Source organism: Heptranchias perlo, chromosome 7 (assembly GCF_035084215.1).
Source record: "Heptranchias perlo isolate sHepPer1 chromosome 7, sHepPer1.hap1, whole genome shotgun sequence".
Taxonomy (NCBI): Eukaryota; Metazoa; Chordata; class Chondrichthyes; order Hexanchiformes; family Hexanchidae; genus Heptranchias; species Heptranchias perlo.
This window is the reverse complement of record NC_090331.1, coordinates 37,160,132-37,175,779: the sequence shown is the minus strand read 5'-3', so window position 1 is coordinate 37,175,779 and position 15,648 is coordinate 37,160,132. Positions and strand designations below refer to the sequence as shown.

General features: G+C 44.7%; 1 protein-coding gene across 1 annotated transcript in view; it reads right to left on the bottom strand.

The window, feature by feature from the left end:
• itgb5 (integrin, beta 5) overlaps nucleotides 1-15,648 on the bottom strand; it is a 129,675-nt gene that overhangs the window by 69,480 nt on the left and 44,547 nt on the right. Inside the window, exons 9-10 of the mRNA XM_067987321.1 lie at nucleotides 13,748-13,882; nucleotides 8,678-9,107 (exon numbers count right to left, since the gene is read on the bottom strand). Of these exons, the coding sequence (XP_067843422.1) occupies nucleotides 8,678-9,107; nucleotides 13,748-13,882 (565 nt within the window). The remainder of the gene's footprint in view (nucleotides 1-8,677; nucleotides 9,108-13,747; nucleotides 13,883-15,648) is intronic.

Genomic DNA, 15,648 nt, shown 5'->3' with positions numbered 1-15,648 from the left:
AGGGATCAGGGGTCAGTCACCAAGGTGGGGTTGTCGGGATCGGGGGTCATTGCTGGGGTCCGCGATCGTTGGGTGTCAGGATTGCGGGTCATCGCGGGAGTCCGATTGTTTGGGGGGAGGGGGTCGGAGATCGGGGGGGGGTGGGGGACTGTTGGGGGGTGGGGGGTGGTCGTTACAGGTAGAGTTGTTGGGCCTGGGGGATGCACTCCTCCGAGCCCATAAGCTGTGCCAGAAAGGCACTTACCTGCAGTTTCGGGTCTTCTCCCCTCCTTTCTTGTGGCGTCAAGGAGAAGGCCCGGGAATCCGAGCCCCCAGGGGTTGAAATCGCAAAACCTGAAAAAATGGATGCCCGCAGCATCCTCGAAAGATTTGAGTTACCAACCCACCTCCTGAGAGCAGATTGATTGCCCGTCCCTTGTCCCGCCTCCAGCGAAAACCGGAAATGGGCAGGTTGGGGGCGGGTCTGAAATTGTTGCTATTTTCAATACCCCCCTCGCCCACCTGTTTTTCACTGTTAAAATTCTGCCTCATTAGTCTATTCCCAGTAGCCTGTTTGCTCCCTCTATTCTTTAATACTTGTCTTTTTCATGCAACTATCTCATTCCCTTTTTATTTATAGATTCTACATAAAACAACGGTTTGTGGCAGAGAATTCCACATTCTAACCATTCTCTATGTAAAGACATTTTCTCCAGCATCCTCTTTTATTCTTCTTGTCATTATCTTAAATTTGTGTCCTCTTGTCACTGTCACACCAATCAATGGAAATATAGTTTTATCATAACTCTTTACAATCCTGAAGATCTTCATCAGATCATGGCTTAACCTTCTCAGCTTTAGCAAAAAAAGCCCTAACTTCTCAAGTCCCTCTTCCTAAATGTATCCCCTCATCCCTAGTAACATCCTGGTAAAACTACACTACACTTTTTCCATTGCTTTTATATCCTTTCTATAATGGAGTGCCCATTACTGCACACAGTAGTCCAAATTCAACATTGACAGTTTAGACGTTGATAGTGATGAGTCTACTTTCACTCTTAAGCCCCTTTCTAATACTCTCTGTCAATTCAATTCCATTTATCATATACTCATGATGTATACATTTTGACCAAAGTGTAATACTTTACATTTATCACTGCCAAAATTTTATTTGCCATCTATCCGTCCAAATACCCTAAATCCTACAAATCTTTTATGTCCTCTATCTCTACTGCGCGTCCCATTTATATCAGAAAATTTTACATGCTTATATTTTATTTTGATATCCACGTGATTAATATAGATTAGAAACAAAGGAGATCCAAGTACTGACCCCTGTGAGATTACATTCAACACCACCCCGCTGTCTGACATCGTACCACTTATGAATACTGTTTCTTACTTTTTTTAATGAATTTCTTATCTTGTTCCATGCTCTATCCTGGATTCTGTGGATTTCAGTTTAACTAGACATCTTTCATGAAGATATGTACAGTATATACTAGGGTGCTCCACTATCTATTTTATACGTAACATCCCTAAAGACAACAAGATTTGGCAGACAGAATCTTCCTCTTCTAAATCCATGCTGACTTTTTCTTATTGTTATTGTACAGCTATTCCTCTAACCTAACTTTAGAATATAATTTCTATTATTTTCACTATTTCTGATATTAGGCTAATGGTCTGTAGTTGCCAGAGTCAGATTTTCCACACTTTTTAAAATATGGGTACTATGCTTGCTTGCTTCCAGTCCTACAGAACCTCATCAGTGCCTAGTGTTTCCTTCATGATGACTGCCAGTGCCTTGCAAATTTCATTCCTAATCTCTTTCAGTCCCCTAGGATATATGCCAGTTAGCCCAGGGGGTTTGTAAGTCCCAAATCCAGACTTAGTTCAAAATTCTCCAGGATAATGGGTGGTAGTGCAAAAACTGGGTAGTAATCCAGTGCTACTTCTTTGGTGAATACTTCCAGAAAATATTAATTTAATATCTGAAGCATTTTATCTTCTTCAGCTTCTGAATTACTTTTTTCCCTTTAAGAACTCTAACTTTTTGTCTGGTTTGCTCTACAATAACTTGATAGCTGGAATAACGTTTTAGTATTACGTTTAATATCCTGATCTCTTGGGTCATCTTTGCACTTGCAATGTCTCTTTTAACCTGTTTTGGCAAACTGTATGCTAGCAGGATATAATAGTAGTACATCACCCAACTATTATCTCAAAAGTGCAGTTCCCCGCATCTACTATATAGACACAAAGCTTCAAACTTGGAGGAAGAAAAATAGGGGGGCTAAATTGGGCAGCACAGCGCCCATTTTGTATGTGCTACATGGACACCTAAGCACCAAAAATGGCGTCCGAGATGTGCACGCACTCCGGCATGACGTGCGAAGGATGCCATATTGGTGAAGGTGGTTAACAAACGCCGGAAGCGTGTAGAGAGTAGGGAGATTATGACGTAATCAGTGTGCAACACTGATTTGAAGCAGCCGGCGGCATTTTCAAACTCACTGCTCTAGTCCTAACCTCGCAGAGCTGAACAGGAGTAAGAGGGCATGAAGAACCCCTCACCAGCGCTACTTAAAGGGATCACGCAGGAGTTACAGGTTAGTTGCTGGATTATTTATTCTTAGGAACATAGGAACAGGAGTAGGCCATTCAGCCCCTCGTACCTGCTCTGCCATTTGATAAGATCATGGCTGACCTGTGATCTAACTCCATATACCTGCCTTTGGCCCATTTCCCTTAATACCTTTGGCTGCCAAAAAGCTATCTCTCTCAGATTTAAATTTAGCAATTGAGCTAGTATCAATTGCTGTTTGCGGAAGAGTTCTAAACTTCTACCACCCTTTGTGTGTAGAAATGTTTTCTAATCTCACTCCTGAAAGGTCTGGCTCTAATTTTTAGACTGTGCCCCCTACTCCTAGAATCCCGAACCAGCGGAAATAGTTTCTATCTATCCACCCTATCTGTTCCCCTTAACCTTCGAAACTCCAGAGAATACAACCCCAATTTGTGTAATCTCTCCTCGTAACTTAACCCTTGAAGTCCGGGTATCATTCTAGTAAACCTACGCTGCACTCCCTCCAAAGCCAATATGTCCTTCCAAAAGTGCGGTGCCCAGAACTGCTCACAGTACTCCAGGTGCGGCCTAACCAGGGTTTTGTATAGCTGCAGCATAACTTCTGCCCCCTTGTACTCTAGTCCTCTAGATATAAAGGCCAGCATTCCATTCTTGCTGCTGGTACAGTTGTGGGTGATTGTGGAAGTTTCCTATACTTGGAGAAAGTTGCGGTATTATATAGAGAGTGGTCTGATTGTCGTGCAGTACTGTCAGTGGCATTTATTAGAATGTGCTGAACAAAGTTGCTTCCAGACATGGGTGGCCTGCTGGGGCTTCCTCTGAGAATTGAACATGACTGGGAGCATGCTGAGAGGCCACACAGAGCAGGACAAGCTGCTAGAAGAGGAAGGAGGAGGAGGAAAAGACAGCGGAGGAAGAGGCAGGGAGGCAACAAGGTAAGCAGGTCCTGTCTGCCAGGATTCTGCGTGATCAGATGATTAATGAGCGATACCAGTAACCTTAACGACACCTCCCCATTCACCATCAGTCCCACACTCCTTACCTTTCCGCTCCCACATGACCATCAATTGTCCTCCTTATGATTACACATTGCTTCCTCCCTCAGCTCATTGCAGAAATGAAAACCAACGCCAAATACAAATTCATAACCACATTTATAGATTTACATATCAAATGATTCAAACAAATTGATATTATTCACCCTTATGCATTCCTTTAGTGCCTTTACCTTTTCTAGTGCTCCTATGAAGTGCTGGAGCATGGGTGGTGGAAGGCTGCTGACCTTCAATTGAGGAGTGTGCAGATGGCCTTGGAGGACGACCTCGAGCAGCTCTGGGCCGGGAAGGCCCGGCTTTAGACTGCACCATCTCAACCTGGGCTGCAGCAGTCTCTCCTGGTTGGCTGACAGGCAACAGCAAGGGCACTGGCGGAGTGGCAGGGGTGGAAGCAGGAATGCTGCATTCCTGAGAGAGGACAGCAGGTTCATCTTCCATGACGCCACTGCCACTCTCCAAGGGCAGTGGCATCATGGTGATCTGCTGGAGAACAGATTGCTGGACTGTTGTGATGCCCTGGAAGCCCCGTTCTACAGTGGAACCCAGAGCCATGATAGCAGTCTGAGCCTGGAATGCAGCCCTTTGAGCTTCCACAGCAGCAGTCAGACCTTGGATGGCAGATGTTTGTGCTGCAATGGAAACTGTAACATCGGTCATCAGACGCTGCACATGGTGGGTTCCACAGATGTGCTGATGGAAATGACCACCTGTTCCATGTGAGAAAGGATGGGCTCCAAGCTCTGCGCAAAGCCCTGTGCCAAGTTGGAGCTGGACTCCTCCATGCCCCTTGACATTGTGCACAGGCTTTCTGGCAGGCTTTCCAGTGCCCCAAGCATTTGGTGGGTGATGGCGGGGCGGGGGGGGGGGGGGGCGGTGTAGTGCTTGGAGCAGTGGATGAGGCTAGTGGTGCAGTTGGTAGGATATGCCACTTGAAACTTGTACTCACTCACTTTGACCACTCATGTTAAATCATTGAACTTCTTCCTGCACTTCATCCACGTGAATGGTGCGATGCTCCTGACATTGACCTTGTCCGCCACAGCCTTCTTCTGGAACATGGCCCATCAAAGTGATCATCTGACTCGTCCGTAGCAGAATTAGTGCGCGACATCATCCTCCGGCGAGCTGGCACCTGCGGTATCCATTTCCCCACCCTGGCGCCTGGTGTTTCACCATGTGCAGATCCCTCCTCTATCCTAGCCTCTAAAGTACACGCAGTGTCAGTATCTGAGCTGGTGGCTGCGAGTGTAAGATCGAGTGACGGTGTGTCTTCATCATCACTGTCGTCTGCCTCTGCCTCCTCTGACTGTGCAGGTTCCAGTTCTTGGGTATCTGAAATGACAAAGGGACACGGGTTGATTTGTGGTGAGGGGAGAGGTGAAAGTAAGACGTGCGTGCTTACACCATCTGCAGCATGTGATTCAGAAAAGATTGTGGGATGAGGGAGACGTGGGAAGCGAGAAGGAGGATTAGGTATGCAGAGACCTTCATCAATACCTCCATACCGCCAGTAGCCATGTCCTCAGCCACGGCCCGTCCAATGATGGACAGCACTGTCTCCTCCATGGGGGTGGGGACATGTAGGCATACCTGTCCTCCGTCCGTTCTTTCCTGCTGCCTGTTGTTGTGCACCACCTACTCCTGCAAGAAAGAGGGAAGTATGTCAGTGAGTGTCTTGCAAGATGTTTGGGTGATGTGGCTGTCATGGTTGAATAGCTGCCAGTGTGTGTGACCTGTGAGATGTGAGTGTGCAGCTGACCAGAGTGGTAATGCGTGAGGGTGAGATGTAGCATGTGATTTGAAGAGTTGAGTAGTGATTGAAAGAGTTTGTTGGTAGGTTGTTGATGGGAGGTGTAATGCATGGAGCAGTGGATGAGGCTAGTGGTGCAGTTGGTAGGATTTGCCACTTGAAACTTGAACTCACTCACCTTGACCACTCATGTCAAATCATTGAACTTCTTCCTGCACTGCATCCACGTGCTTAGTGTGACACTCCTGGCATTGACCTCGTCCGCCACAGCTTCCCACTGCCTCTTCAGCATATGTCTGGAGGGCCTCCTGCCCCCTGTGGATATAGGATAGCACTCCGGCTTTCCACCTCTTCCACCAAGGCCTCTGGTGCACCATCTGAGAACCTTGGTGCACGTTTTCTCGCCGGCGCAGCCATTCTTCAGTATACTCCATCACAGATTCACTTCCCAAAGCACTTCCTGCAGCCACAGTGCACCTCCCTTTTAAGAGGTGCAGTCTGCCTTTAAGTAGTGCTAGCCACTCCTGATATCAGGGCCCCCTGCTGGTGCGTGTAGCCAATCAACAGCGCAGGTAGCGCTGGCTGCACGCAGCTATCACTAAAATCATCAGGCAGCACGAATGTTATGTGCTGCCTGCATTGCAACCAACGGGCGCAGGTTAATCGCGCACCGTGATCCCAGTGCCCGTTTTTACCCCCACATTGTTCTGCTAACCCCTGTTTGGAATACATCTCCTACTGGTCAGTTGTCAAGCTTTATTTATGGCAACCTGGGGGAGGTATGAGGAATATAATTGTTTCATTACAAGATGAAGGATTATGTAAAATGATGAGTAGCTACAAAGGGGAATAGTAGAAAATCAAAAAGGGGGCTTAAAATAATAAAAGTATTTGAATCTTGTTGGCCAGCAGGGTATAGGTAGCTTAAGTGGCTGAATGTTTGACTCCCATCTGGCAGGGCAAGAGCTTGAATCATGACAATACAGCCATTCTATTTCCACTGGGTGCATAATCCTGTTTGATGGAGCGTCATGTGGTAGGGAACCAATCCACCAGAATCAGGGATTTCAAAGTTTTTGGGATTTAACTCTGCGAAGACATGTAAACTGACAATACTCATCCTGTTAGCATTAGTTTGAAATGTCTCATGTTAAAATGCACTCTTAAAGAGACCTCTGTGATTCTTGTGATCCTATATACTCAGTAGAAAATCCCATATTTGCATATATGTACACAAACATATTTGTAAATCCCATGGTTTCTCATGGCTATTTTTGTTACACCATTCCAAGATGGCCACCTTGAAAATATGCAATTCAGGCAGTCTAAAAACTCAAAAGTGGCAACTCTGGAATGACTCAGGAAATTCATGCAGCTGTTAGACAAGTTACAGAATACATTAGTGAGGGTGCCAGAGAGGGTGGAACAGAGTCAGTCACTGGCAGAGGTACACACGCACAGAAAAAAGAAAAAAAAATCTGGTAAGCTAAAACTCCATCAAACTTGTTACATTATCGCTTTCAGTTTTTTCCCTTAACTTTTGAAACCCAAGTTCACGCATAAAAGGTATATTTCTTACCTTGTACTCCTGGTGAGAAGCTTCAGCAATATGTACCATAAATTCAGGCACGTGCTGCATGTGATTTTTGGATTATTTAATTTAAATGGTCAGTAAATCATACACATTGCACACACATTGTACTTCTGGTAGGAAAGGCTCCCCGCCAGCAGCAATAACTACTACTAAAGTGTAGGAAGTTAACAGTCTTTGCAATTGGGCTTGCATCTATGCTGCCATCACCTTTAAACTCAATTTTTCCCATTGCCCTACTCACCAGCTCCTGAACTCCACTCTACACAAACTCCAACTTGTCAAAATTCTGACAGTCATTTATTTCCTGTTGAGCAGTACGTCCTGCTTACCGACTCACATTGGCATCCTGTCCCTCAACATGTCTAATTTAAAATCCTTATCCTCACTTACAAATCCCTATAGTCTCACCCCACTTTACCTCTATAACCTACTCCAGCCTTAGGTCCCCTTCATCCCCTCTGGTCCTCTGACTCCAGCCTTCAGTGTATCCCTCTCTCTGTGCTACCCTCATGACAGACCTATCAGCTACCTCAGCCCTACTTGGCGGACTGTCTCCCTATACCCTTCTGTCTCTCTGCCTTTAAAAGTCTCTCTGCCTTTAAAAGTCTCTGGAAATCCATCTCTTAAACTAAGCCTTCAGTCATCTCTGAACCCCCCCCACCAAAACAAAGGGTCAATGCTCGCTCTTCTCTTCCTCTGAAAGCATCATAGGATATGTATCTACATTAAAGGTGCAAAATAAATACGTTGTTGTTGACTGCACTATAAATCTACGTTCACCCTCTTTTCTATTAATTCCTCTTCATTCAACAACTGTAGCAGCGGTGTTAGCTCTGAATTTCCTCAGGGACCCTCTTCCTGCCCCTTGCGAAGCAAACATTGTAGACCGGGGAACAGTCTGGACCTCTAACGAATGCCCTCCCACTGATCCTGCAAACTCTGTTGGGGGGTTGGGCAGTGGCAGTGCTGAAAGCCGACGGCAGACTGAGATCATGGCCCGTAGATATTCGGAGCCGTTAGGGATCAACAAAGGGAAATGCAGAATGGGCTTCAAATCACTGCACATTATTGTTCATATGCCATGTAAGTTACCACAGAAAATGAGACTCAAGCCGAGAAATAATACAGTTCTCTTTAAAAAAAAAGTCTCTCAAAGCTTAATCTTTTATCCTTATGTAGTTTGAACTGTCAGAAGAAGCAAAACTCTCATTCAATAGTGCTTCGCTAATGGAGCTCCTAGTAAAAACAAAGGCACACAGCCATTGAATCAGAAATGCTGGCAGAGTGCCACCCGGTCATTAACAGTATACCCAATGGAAGTCAAAAATGACAAGTTGGGATCATTTGGAACTTTCACCTGTGGCTAAAATCTGCCTTTTCACATTTAGCTTCTTACCAAAGGAATCCTGCTGATTTATAGCAAACGGATCTGGAGTGAAATTGGAACTGCCCTAAAATCAGAAACCAAGCTTACTGTGGTGACCATTCTTAATTCTAAATACATACTCTGCATGCAGAGGTGTATAGTGAAATTCACACTGCTGTAAAATGGTGTCAGATTAATTCTTTGTCCCTGCCACTCAGAAAACTCCCACGGATATTGACAGCTTTATTTCCCCGGAACAAAAGGTTTCTCCTTAAGGGCAAAGGGTTAAAGCAATATACAAGTCAAACCATGCTGTAGCTAAACAAGTAGAATTTGAACTTACCTGAACAGAGTATGCCCTTGTGTCTAGCACATGAGAAGTCATCGCATTCACAGAATGTCCCATAAATCCTTCCAAACTCACTCTCATAGCAGACACACTGGTTGCAGCTGCACTCCCCTCTGCCACTGCAGATCGGCTTTCCCTCAGCTTCACGGCACAACATCTGGAATACACTACTTGTTTCTCCATCCTGGCATTCACAATTGGCTCCCAGAAAGCCTGGATCGCACTTACAGATCCCACACTCATAGGTTCCGTTACCATTGCACTTGGAGCTGTTGGTTTGCATCTCGTTTGTACAGTCACAGTTACAAATATAACCAACTGTTATACTCAGTGAATCTTTGAAGCCAACTGGTTTAATGGTGAAGCTATTTTTGGTCTGGGCCTCTGGGCAGCTCCTGGCTTCTACAGTGACATCAAAAGACACCTGAATAGAAATAACATTACTGAAGACAGCAAAACTATACAAAGGTCAAAGACACAATAAACTCAACATCTTTGCATACAATTACTTGCCTAGCTTTTAACGCAATATTCTTAGACAGTGCATCATGAGGACTACATGGCTTCAGTGAATGAGAAAATTTGCCTGTGGCTGATTATTTGCACACAGTCCAGAAAAACTGCACACATCTTTGCAATATACCTCAAAACTATCTGTTTCTTTTTACTCTTCCTAAACAGAATTATTTTGCTGAAAAAACAATGGGGGCAATTTTAACTTTACCCACCACCATTGTTTTTTTTTTAAGTAAAACGATTCTGTTTAGGAAGAGTTAAAAAAAAAGATAGTTGCAAGATTTCCACCTGGTGGGTGGGCAGTTAAACTCGCCCTCTTACCCGCCCTCGAGCCATCCGCATCCTGCCGAATGTAATTTTTACGCAGGGTTCTGGACGGGGAGCTAAGCCATCTGCTCAAAGTTGGTGGGGTCTTTCTTTAAACATGCAGGTCGGAATCTGTTGACATCATTGGGCCCCGACTGCAATTTTAACTCCGGCCTGAGCAGGGAAGTCTCCAAAGAGCTAAACCCATAGTGGTGGATAAAGCTAAAAGTTAACAAGCAGCAACTGTCATTGGCAATAAAACAGCTGGACTTCAACACTATTTTTAAAAAAATTTCATTAGCCCAACACTTCTGCCCTCGGTATGTTGTTTGTATTGACAGTTCTGTCTGATCCTTTATTCATATGGGTAAAACACATTTACTTATTCTCAACGAAGGGCAGGCAGCATTAGTTTTGCTACAATTATAGGCTCAGGACTTTTCACAGGTTTTTCTAACATGTACTTTAACATGGCCACCGCTGTCCTTACCCTAGTATAATTCGTTTTAAACTTGGGAAACTGAATACTTGCATTACTTCAATCTAAACCTTGTTCATTTGGATTGTATCAAATCAAAATACTATACCACAAACACAGCCTTTAGCATCATTTCACTAAATCCATTCTGACATTAATGCAGAATTTGCAGCCAACCATGAAAGAATTTGATTTGCAGAAATACAAGAAGCTGAGGCTGCAAGCTCCAGTTATTCAATGCCTTCATTATTTAACTGAATAGGAACTAACAAAGATCACAATTTCTGTTATTTACCACCCATTTTCTACTTCTACTTCTGATATTGCAGGCAGCTTTTGCTTGATCCCTCTGTCCTTGCAAACTACTGCTCCATCTCCAACATCGCATTCCTCTCCAAAGTCCTTGAACATGTGGTTGCCTCCCAAATCCATGCCCAATCAAGTGCCCCCGCCACAGCACCAAAATAGCCAGAATCAAAGTCACAAATGAATCCTCTGTGACTGTGACTGTGGGGCTCTATCCCTCCTCGCCCTTCTCAACCTCACTGCAGCCTTTGACATGGTCGACCTTTGACTGCAGCCTTTGACATGGTCGACCTTTGACTGCAGCCTTTGACATGGTCGCCCACACCATCCTCCTCCAATAACTGTCCTCCATTGTCCAGCTCAGTGGGACTGCCCTCACATGGTAACAGCTCTAACCTATCCAATCGTAGCCAGAGCATCTCCAACAATGCCTTCTTTTCTCACCTCTGCCCTGTTACCTTATGCCGCTTCCTCTTCCTTGTTCACATGCTGTCCCTTGGCAGCCACCCAAAGACATGGAGGAGGAGGGGGAATTTTAAACCCCCAGGACAGGCGGGATAGTGGCAGGGGTTAAATTCATAAAAAATCTGAAACCTGACCCCAACCTGCCGCGAACGTGCCTACTCCCAGTTTAACAGGGGCGGATTGTGGGTTGGGTAAGTAACCTGCTCTCAAGAGGCAGGTCAGTAAATATGTTAATGAGGCTGTGTGCCTCAGATTTTAGCAGCCATTTAGATTTAACGGCTGCGGGCTGGGATTCCCAGGGCTCGGTAGCTGATGGGAGGTGAGAACTGCAGGATCGAGCGAGTAAGTGTTTTTTTTTACAGCTATGCTTGTGGGCCAGGAGGGGCAGGAGTGCTCCCCGACGGCCCCCCCAAGCAGGCCTTCTGCCGCAATCAGCCTCCCTCCCCGCATTTCGACCACCATTCCCCCTCTCAGGCCGATCCCCCGGTCTCTCCAGACCAACGCCCTCCCCCCCTTCCGATCCCACGCTCTCCAGGCTGACACCCCCGCATTCTCCAGGCCGGCCTTCTCGTGATCCGATTCCCCCCCCCTCGCAATCTCCAGGCCGACTTGCGATCTCTATATCCCCTCTCCCCAACAATCTGATGCCTCCCCGCGATCTATCCCTCCCTCCCTCCTCTCCAGTCCGCGGCTGCGGCCTTGTACTGCAGGCCTTCCCACCCGACAGCCAACCTCTCAATCTGGCTGGGAAATGGTGAAAAAAAATTCAAAAGAGATCCTGCCGTTAAATACGGCAGGTCCTCCACGTTCCCCGTATTTCCGGCTTTCCTGGATGCTACAAGTCGCTCCCGCTCCCTCCCATAAACATCGGGGCCATGGAGCCAGGTTCCACAGTGTACACTGGCAACACCCAGCTGTACCTCTCCACCATATTTCCCCACATTCCCACAGCCTCTTTCTTCTCAGACTGCTTGACCGACATCCGGTCCTGGATGTGTTGCAATTTCCTCCAATTAAATATTGGGAAGACCAAAGCCACTGTCTTCAGTCCCTGCCACAAACTCTGCACCCTCACCACCAATTCCAACAACCTTCTCGTCCATTGTCTCAGGTTGAACCAGACTGTTCACAACCTCGTCGTATCTTTTTGACCCCGATCTGAGCTTCCGACCCCATATCCTCTTCATCAGCAATTGGGAGGAGGGAAGGTCAGCCATCGCGGCGGGGGGGAGGGGCGGGGAGATTGAGCATCAAGGCGGTGGGGTGGGGGAAGGATATTAGGGGCTGTGGGGGGGGGGGGGGGCGGGGAGGTCGGCGATTGGGAGGGGGGAAGAGACAGGCCGCGATCGGCAGAGGGTACCTTGAGGGGCTGGGGGTGGGGGGAGCGCTCCTGCTCCTCCTGGCCCACAAGGAGTGCTGGAAAAGGCACTTACCTTGTAGAACTGGCATCTCCCGACTCCCTTTCACTGCTGGGTTTCCCGACCCCTAGGAAACCCGCGCAGCAGCAGTTAATTTTAAATCGGGCTCCCATTTGCCCTGTGGGAGCTTAATTTAAATATGTTAATGAAGTGTTCCACCTCTCTACGGCGGGACACTCGGACGCCACAAAACCTGCCGCCATAAAAACAGCAATGGGCGCATACGTGGCGGGGTAGGGTCACGTTTTGGGCTTTTTGATGGTTTAATCATTCCCCACTGCCCGTTGTGGAGGGTGGTTAATATCAAGGCCTACTTTCATCAGAACTGGAAGATGTTAGAGATGAACAGCTTTTAAGCAAGTGAGAGCTTGTTTCTCCTCTTTTATCCATTTCTCTCCTGAAGGCAGTTAGTTGGGCTAGTGTGCAGTTCCCTGTCAAAGTGGTTATTCTCTACGTGTGAGCTGTCGGCGGGTTTTTTGATTGTTGAAAGCATCATAGCAGAGCCCAATTTTGTTCTCACCCACCATCTACACACATGCATTTCCAGCAGGAGTCGATGAATAGCAAATCAAGAGCAGGAATCGTTGCTGATTTTTCCCCACCTGGGTCAATGAAGCCAACTGTACGAGTGACCAGCTAACTCAGCACAAACTGGGGATCAAACCTGTGAACTTCCTGTTCCATTTTTAGATCCAGGCCATTATTTTTAGACTTCCTTTAAATAGTAACTAGCATTTCTAAATGAGTATGGACTCATGCTTCTTCTTGCTTTAAGCAGTAGATAGGTCTGATCAGAAAAACTCAGTTCAGATCAAATGAATTCACATTTGTAGCATACACCATGGAAGTGAATTTTAAAAAAAAATACACACTGCGTAAGTTCCCTTATGTTAACTTACATAACACACCTAACACTTCTAAAGCTCCCATCTTCTGGAATCATCCAACAAAAAGAAAAAAAAGAAACAAGAGTTGCAAGTGGCAACTATTTTTTTAGATTTATGAAATGATCTTCCAGGCAAATGAGTTTCACAAGCTTACTAAAGGAGATTTCTGACACACCAGTGCCTTGAGAAGTATTTATAAAGTCTGCTAAAGAAAACTTGGGATTAGTCACATCATTAACCTTGAGAATTATAATAAATATGAAAGCCACTTAAATTTTCAACTCCATTTGAATACAATTTACTCCTCTTAATTTGAATTATCTGTTTATTTGAATTGAAATTGTGCAAAAATTGTTTTGTTAAAACCATTTAATCTGATCTACTGGATAATTCAATATTATTTTGAGCAAAAATAACTGAATTAACAGAAGTAGATGTACTGCATACACAGGGCTTGCAATGGTTCTGTAGACTACACTCACTCTACTTTACAACATGCAACAACACAGAGGTAGCTGAAGGTGCCACCCTTTTTGTGGAAAGTACTTTTTTTGGCAGGGCGGGGGGCAATGTTGACTCAGAGGCTGTGCAAATTCAGAGCTTAACCATATTTTTTAAAGAATGACTTAAAGATAAAACATCATAACACTCCTATGCATCACACTGTGAGTAAAGCTCAGCCACTTACAGTGTCTCCAATTTTAAGGTCACCGCACTTCCTAACTCCAGGGCGTGAAACACCATCCTGACATATGGCTGTCAAGGAAAGATTGATGTCTTCTGCTTTCTCCCATACAGTCAGTTCAACCTTAGACCGAATACTCTAGATTAAGACAAATACATATTCTTTAATATGATCAGAACAAAACTAAATTACATATACATTCCATATTATAAATACATAAAGCGCTGTTTAACCAACATGACTGTAACTGATTATCACATTAAAAAAACTTGCCTATATAAACCAAACATCCAAAATTACAATGTTGCCAATTGTAGGGTTTTGGCCATTTATGGTGCAGGCGTACCTACGCTGAGCACAGAGAGGGCCAGTCTTGATGAAAATTGTGAAGCTAGCTCCACCCCACCCCCTGGTCGCAAAAGGCTTTCAGCATCTGAAATTGGGTGCTGAGAAGTAAGCCCAGCAATCAACAGTACTGTAGGAAAATTAAAGACACTAAGGAAATATGCAAAAATGTCAGCCTTCGCATTAAAATAACTTCATGCCGGAAGCAAAATGCAACTAAACATCAATGTGCAACCAAAATAAACACAGCTTTTTAATATATTTTCACAAAGGAAAGGTGGCTTTAACAATCCAACAAAAGCCAGCCAGACCACTGGTTTATGGTACATGGAGCATATCCAAACAACATGGGTTTCAGCATTGGACCTCATTAACGTAACTCTTCCTTCACAAGGAGACTGATGTTGGCTGGCAATGCAGCTGCCCTTTGACCCATTTCTTCCCCTGCAATGAACGCCAGTGCACATGATTGTAACTGGTGCCCATGCGTAACCAAAATCCTAACACATGCTCACCCATAAGTCCCGCACCTCAAGCACAGCCTCATAATTTCAGTAAGCAAACCTTATTTTAGAATACTGCTCCATAAACATTTTGGCTGCTGCTACTGCAACTAAAAGTTGTAATTTCAAAGTCTTTATAACATCCTTTCAGTTGATGTATATCACCTGTAAATTTTAAAAAGTTTCTGTTCAGGATGTAATGGCAATAATGAACTCCAAGACTTGCATATATCACAGATGTCCATCTTCATCTTGCGCCAAAATAATCACTGGTTTCTTAAAACCCCTGATAGATGTAAACATCGCCATTTAAAACGTGAATAAATAAATAAAGTCCTGAATTTGGAAAATTTTCAAGTCATAGATTTTATCTACTGGACTTTCAACTCAATACAGTAAGGGCTAGGAAATGGAAAAATAAGCTAGGGTTCCCATTCCTGATCATTATCAATTAATTCCCATTGGGCTCACCTGTCAAATAACTTGCTGACCCTCTTTTTCTAGGCTCACACATACAGAAAGACCATTTGGGCAAGATACTAGGGAGCTATCAGGTCTGATGCAACTGAATCCCAGCATCGCCAGGAGAGTAAGCAGAAAATTGGAGAGCAAAGGGAGGAAACGTGCTGAGATGTCCATCTGATATACTGCAACACTACATATATAAATAGGAGGAAATGGAGCAGAAACGTAACCAGCATGCAGTTAGGAAATCAAGACACACATTCCATTTGATCACTGGCATTAGAACGCTTCTGTAGCTATTTACTTCAGGTTCAATACAAAATGTCATAAAATTGTACCCAAAGACCAGATTTAAAAGGTGTTGGTGAAAATACATAACATGTACAGTACAGATGAAAAAGGATTTAGAGGCCAAGAAGTTCCTTATAAAGTCTTTCACTTTATACAAAGATTCCTTAGAATACAAGTATATCCTCTACAAAATAAATTCAATCTAGACCGGATTAAGATAGAAGTTTTATTTCAGATGAGAATCTCCTTAAGTACAGTTTCAAAATGCAGACTACATTTTTAAAAATTCGTTCATGGGAT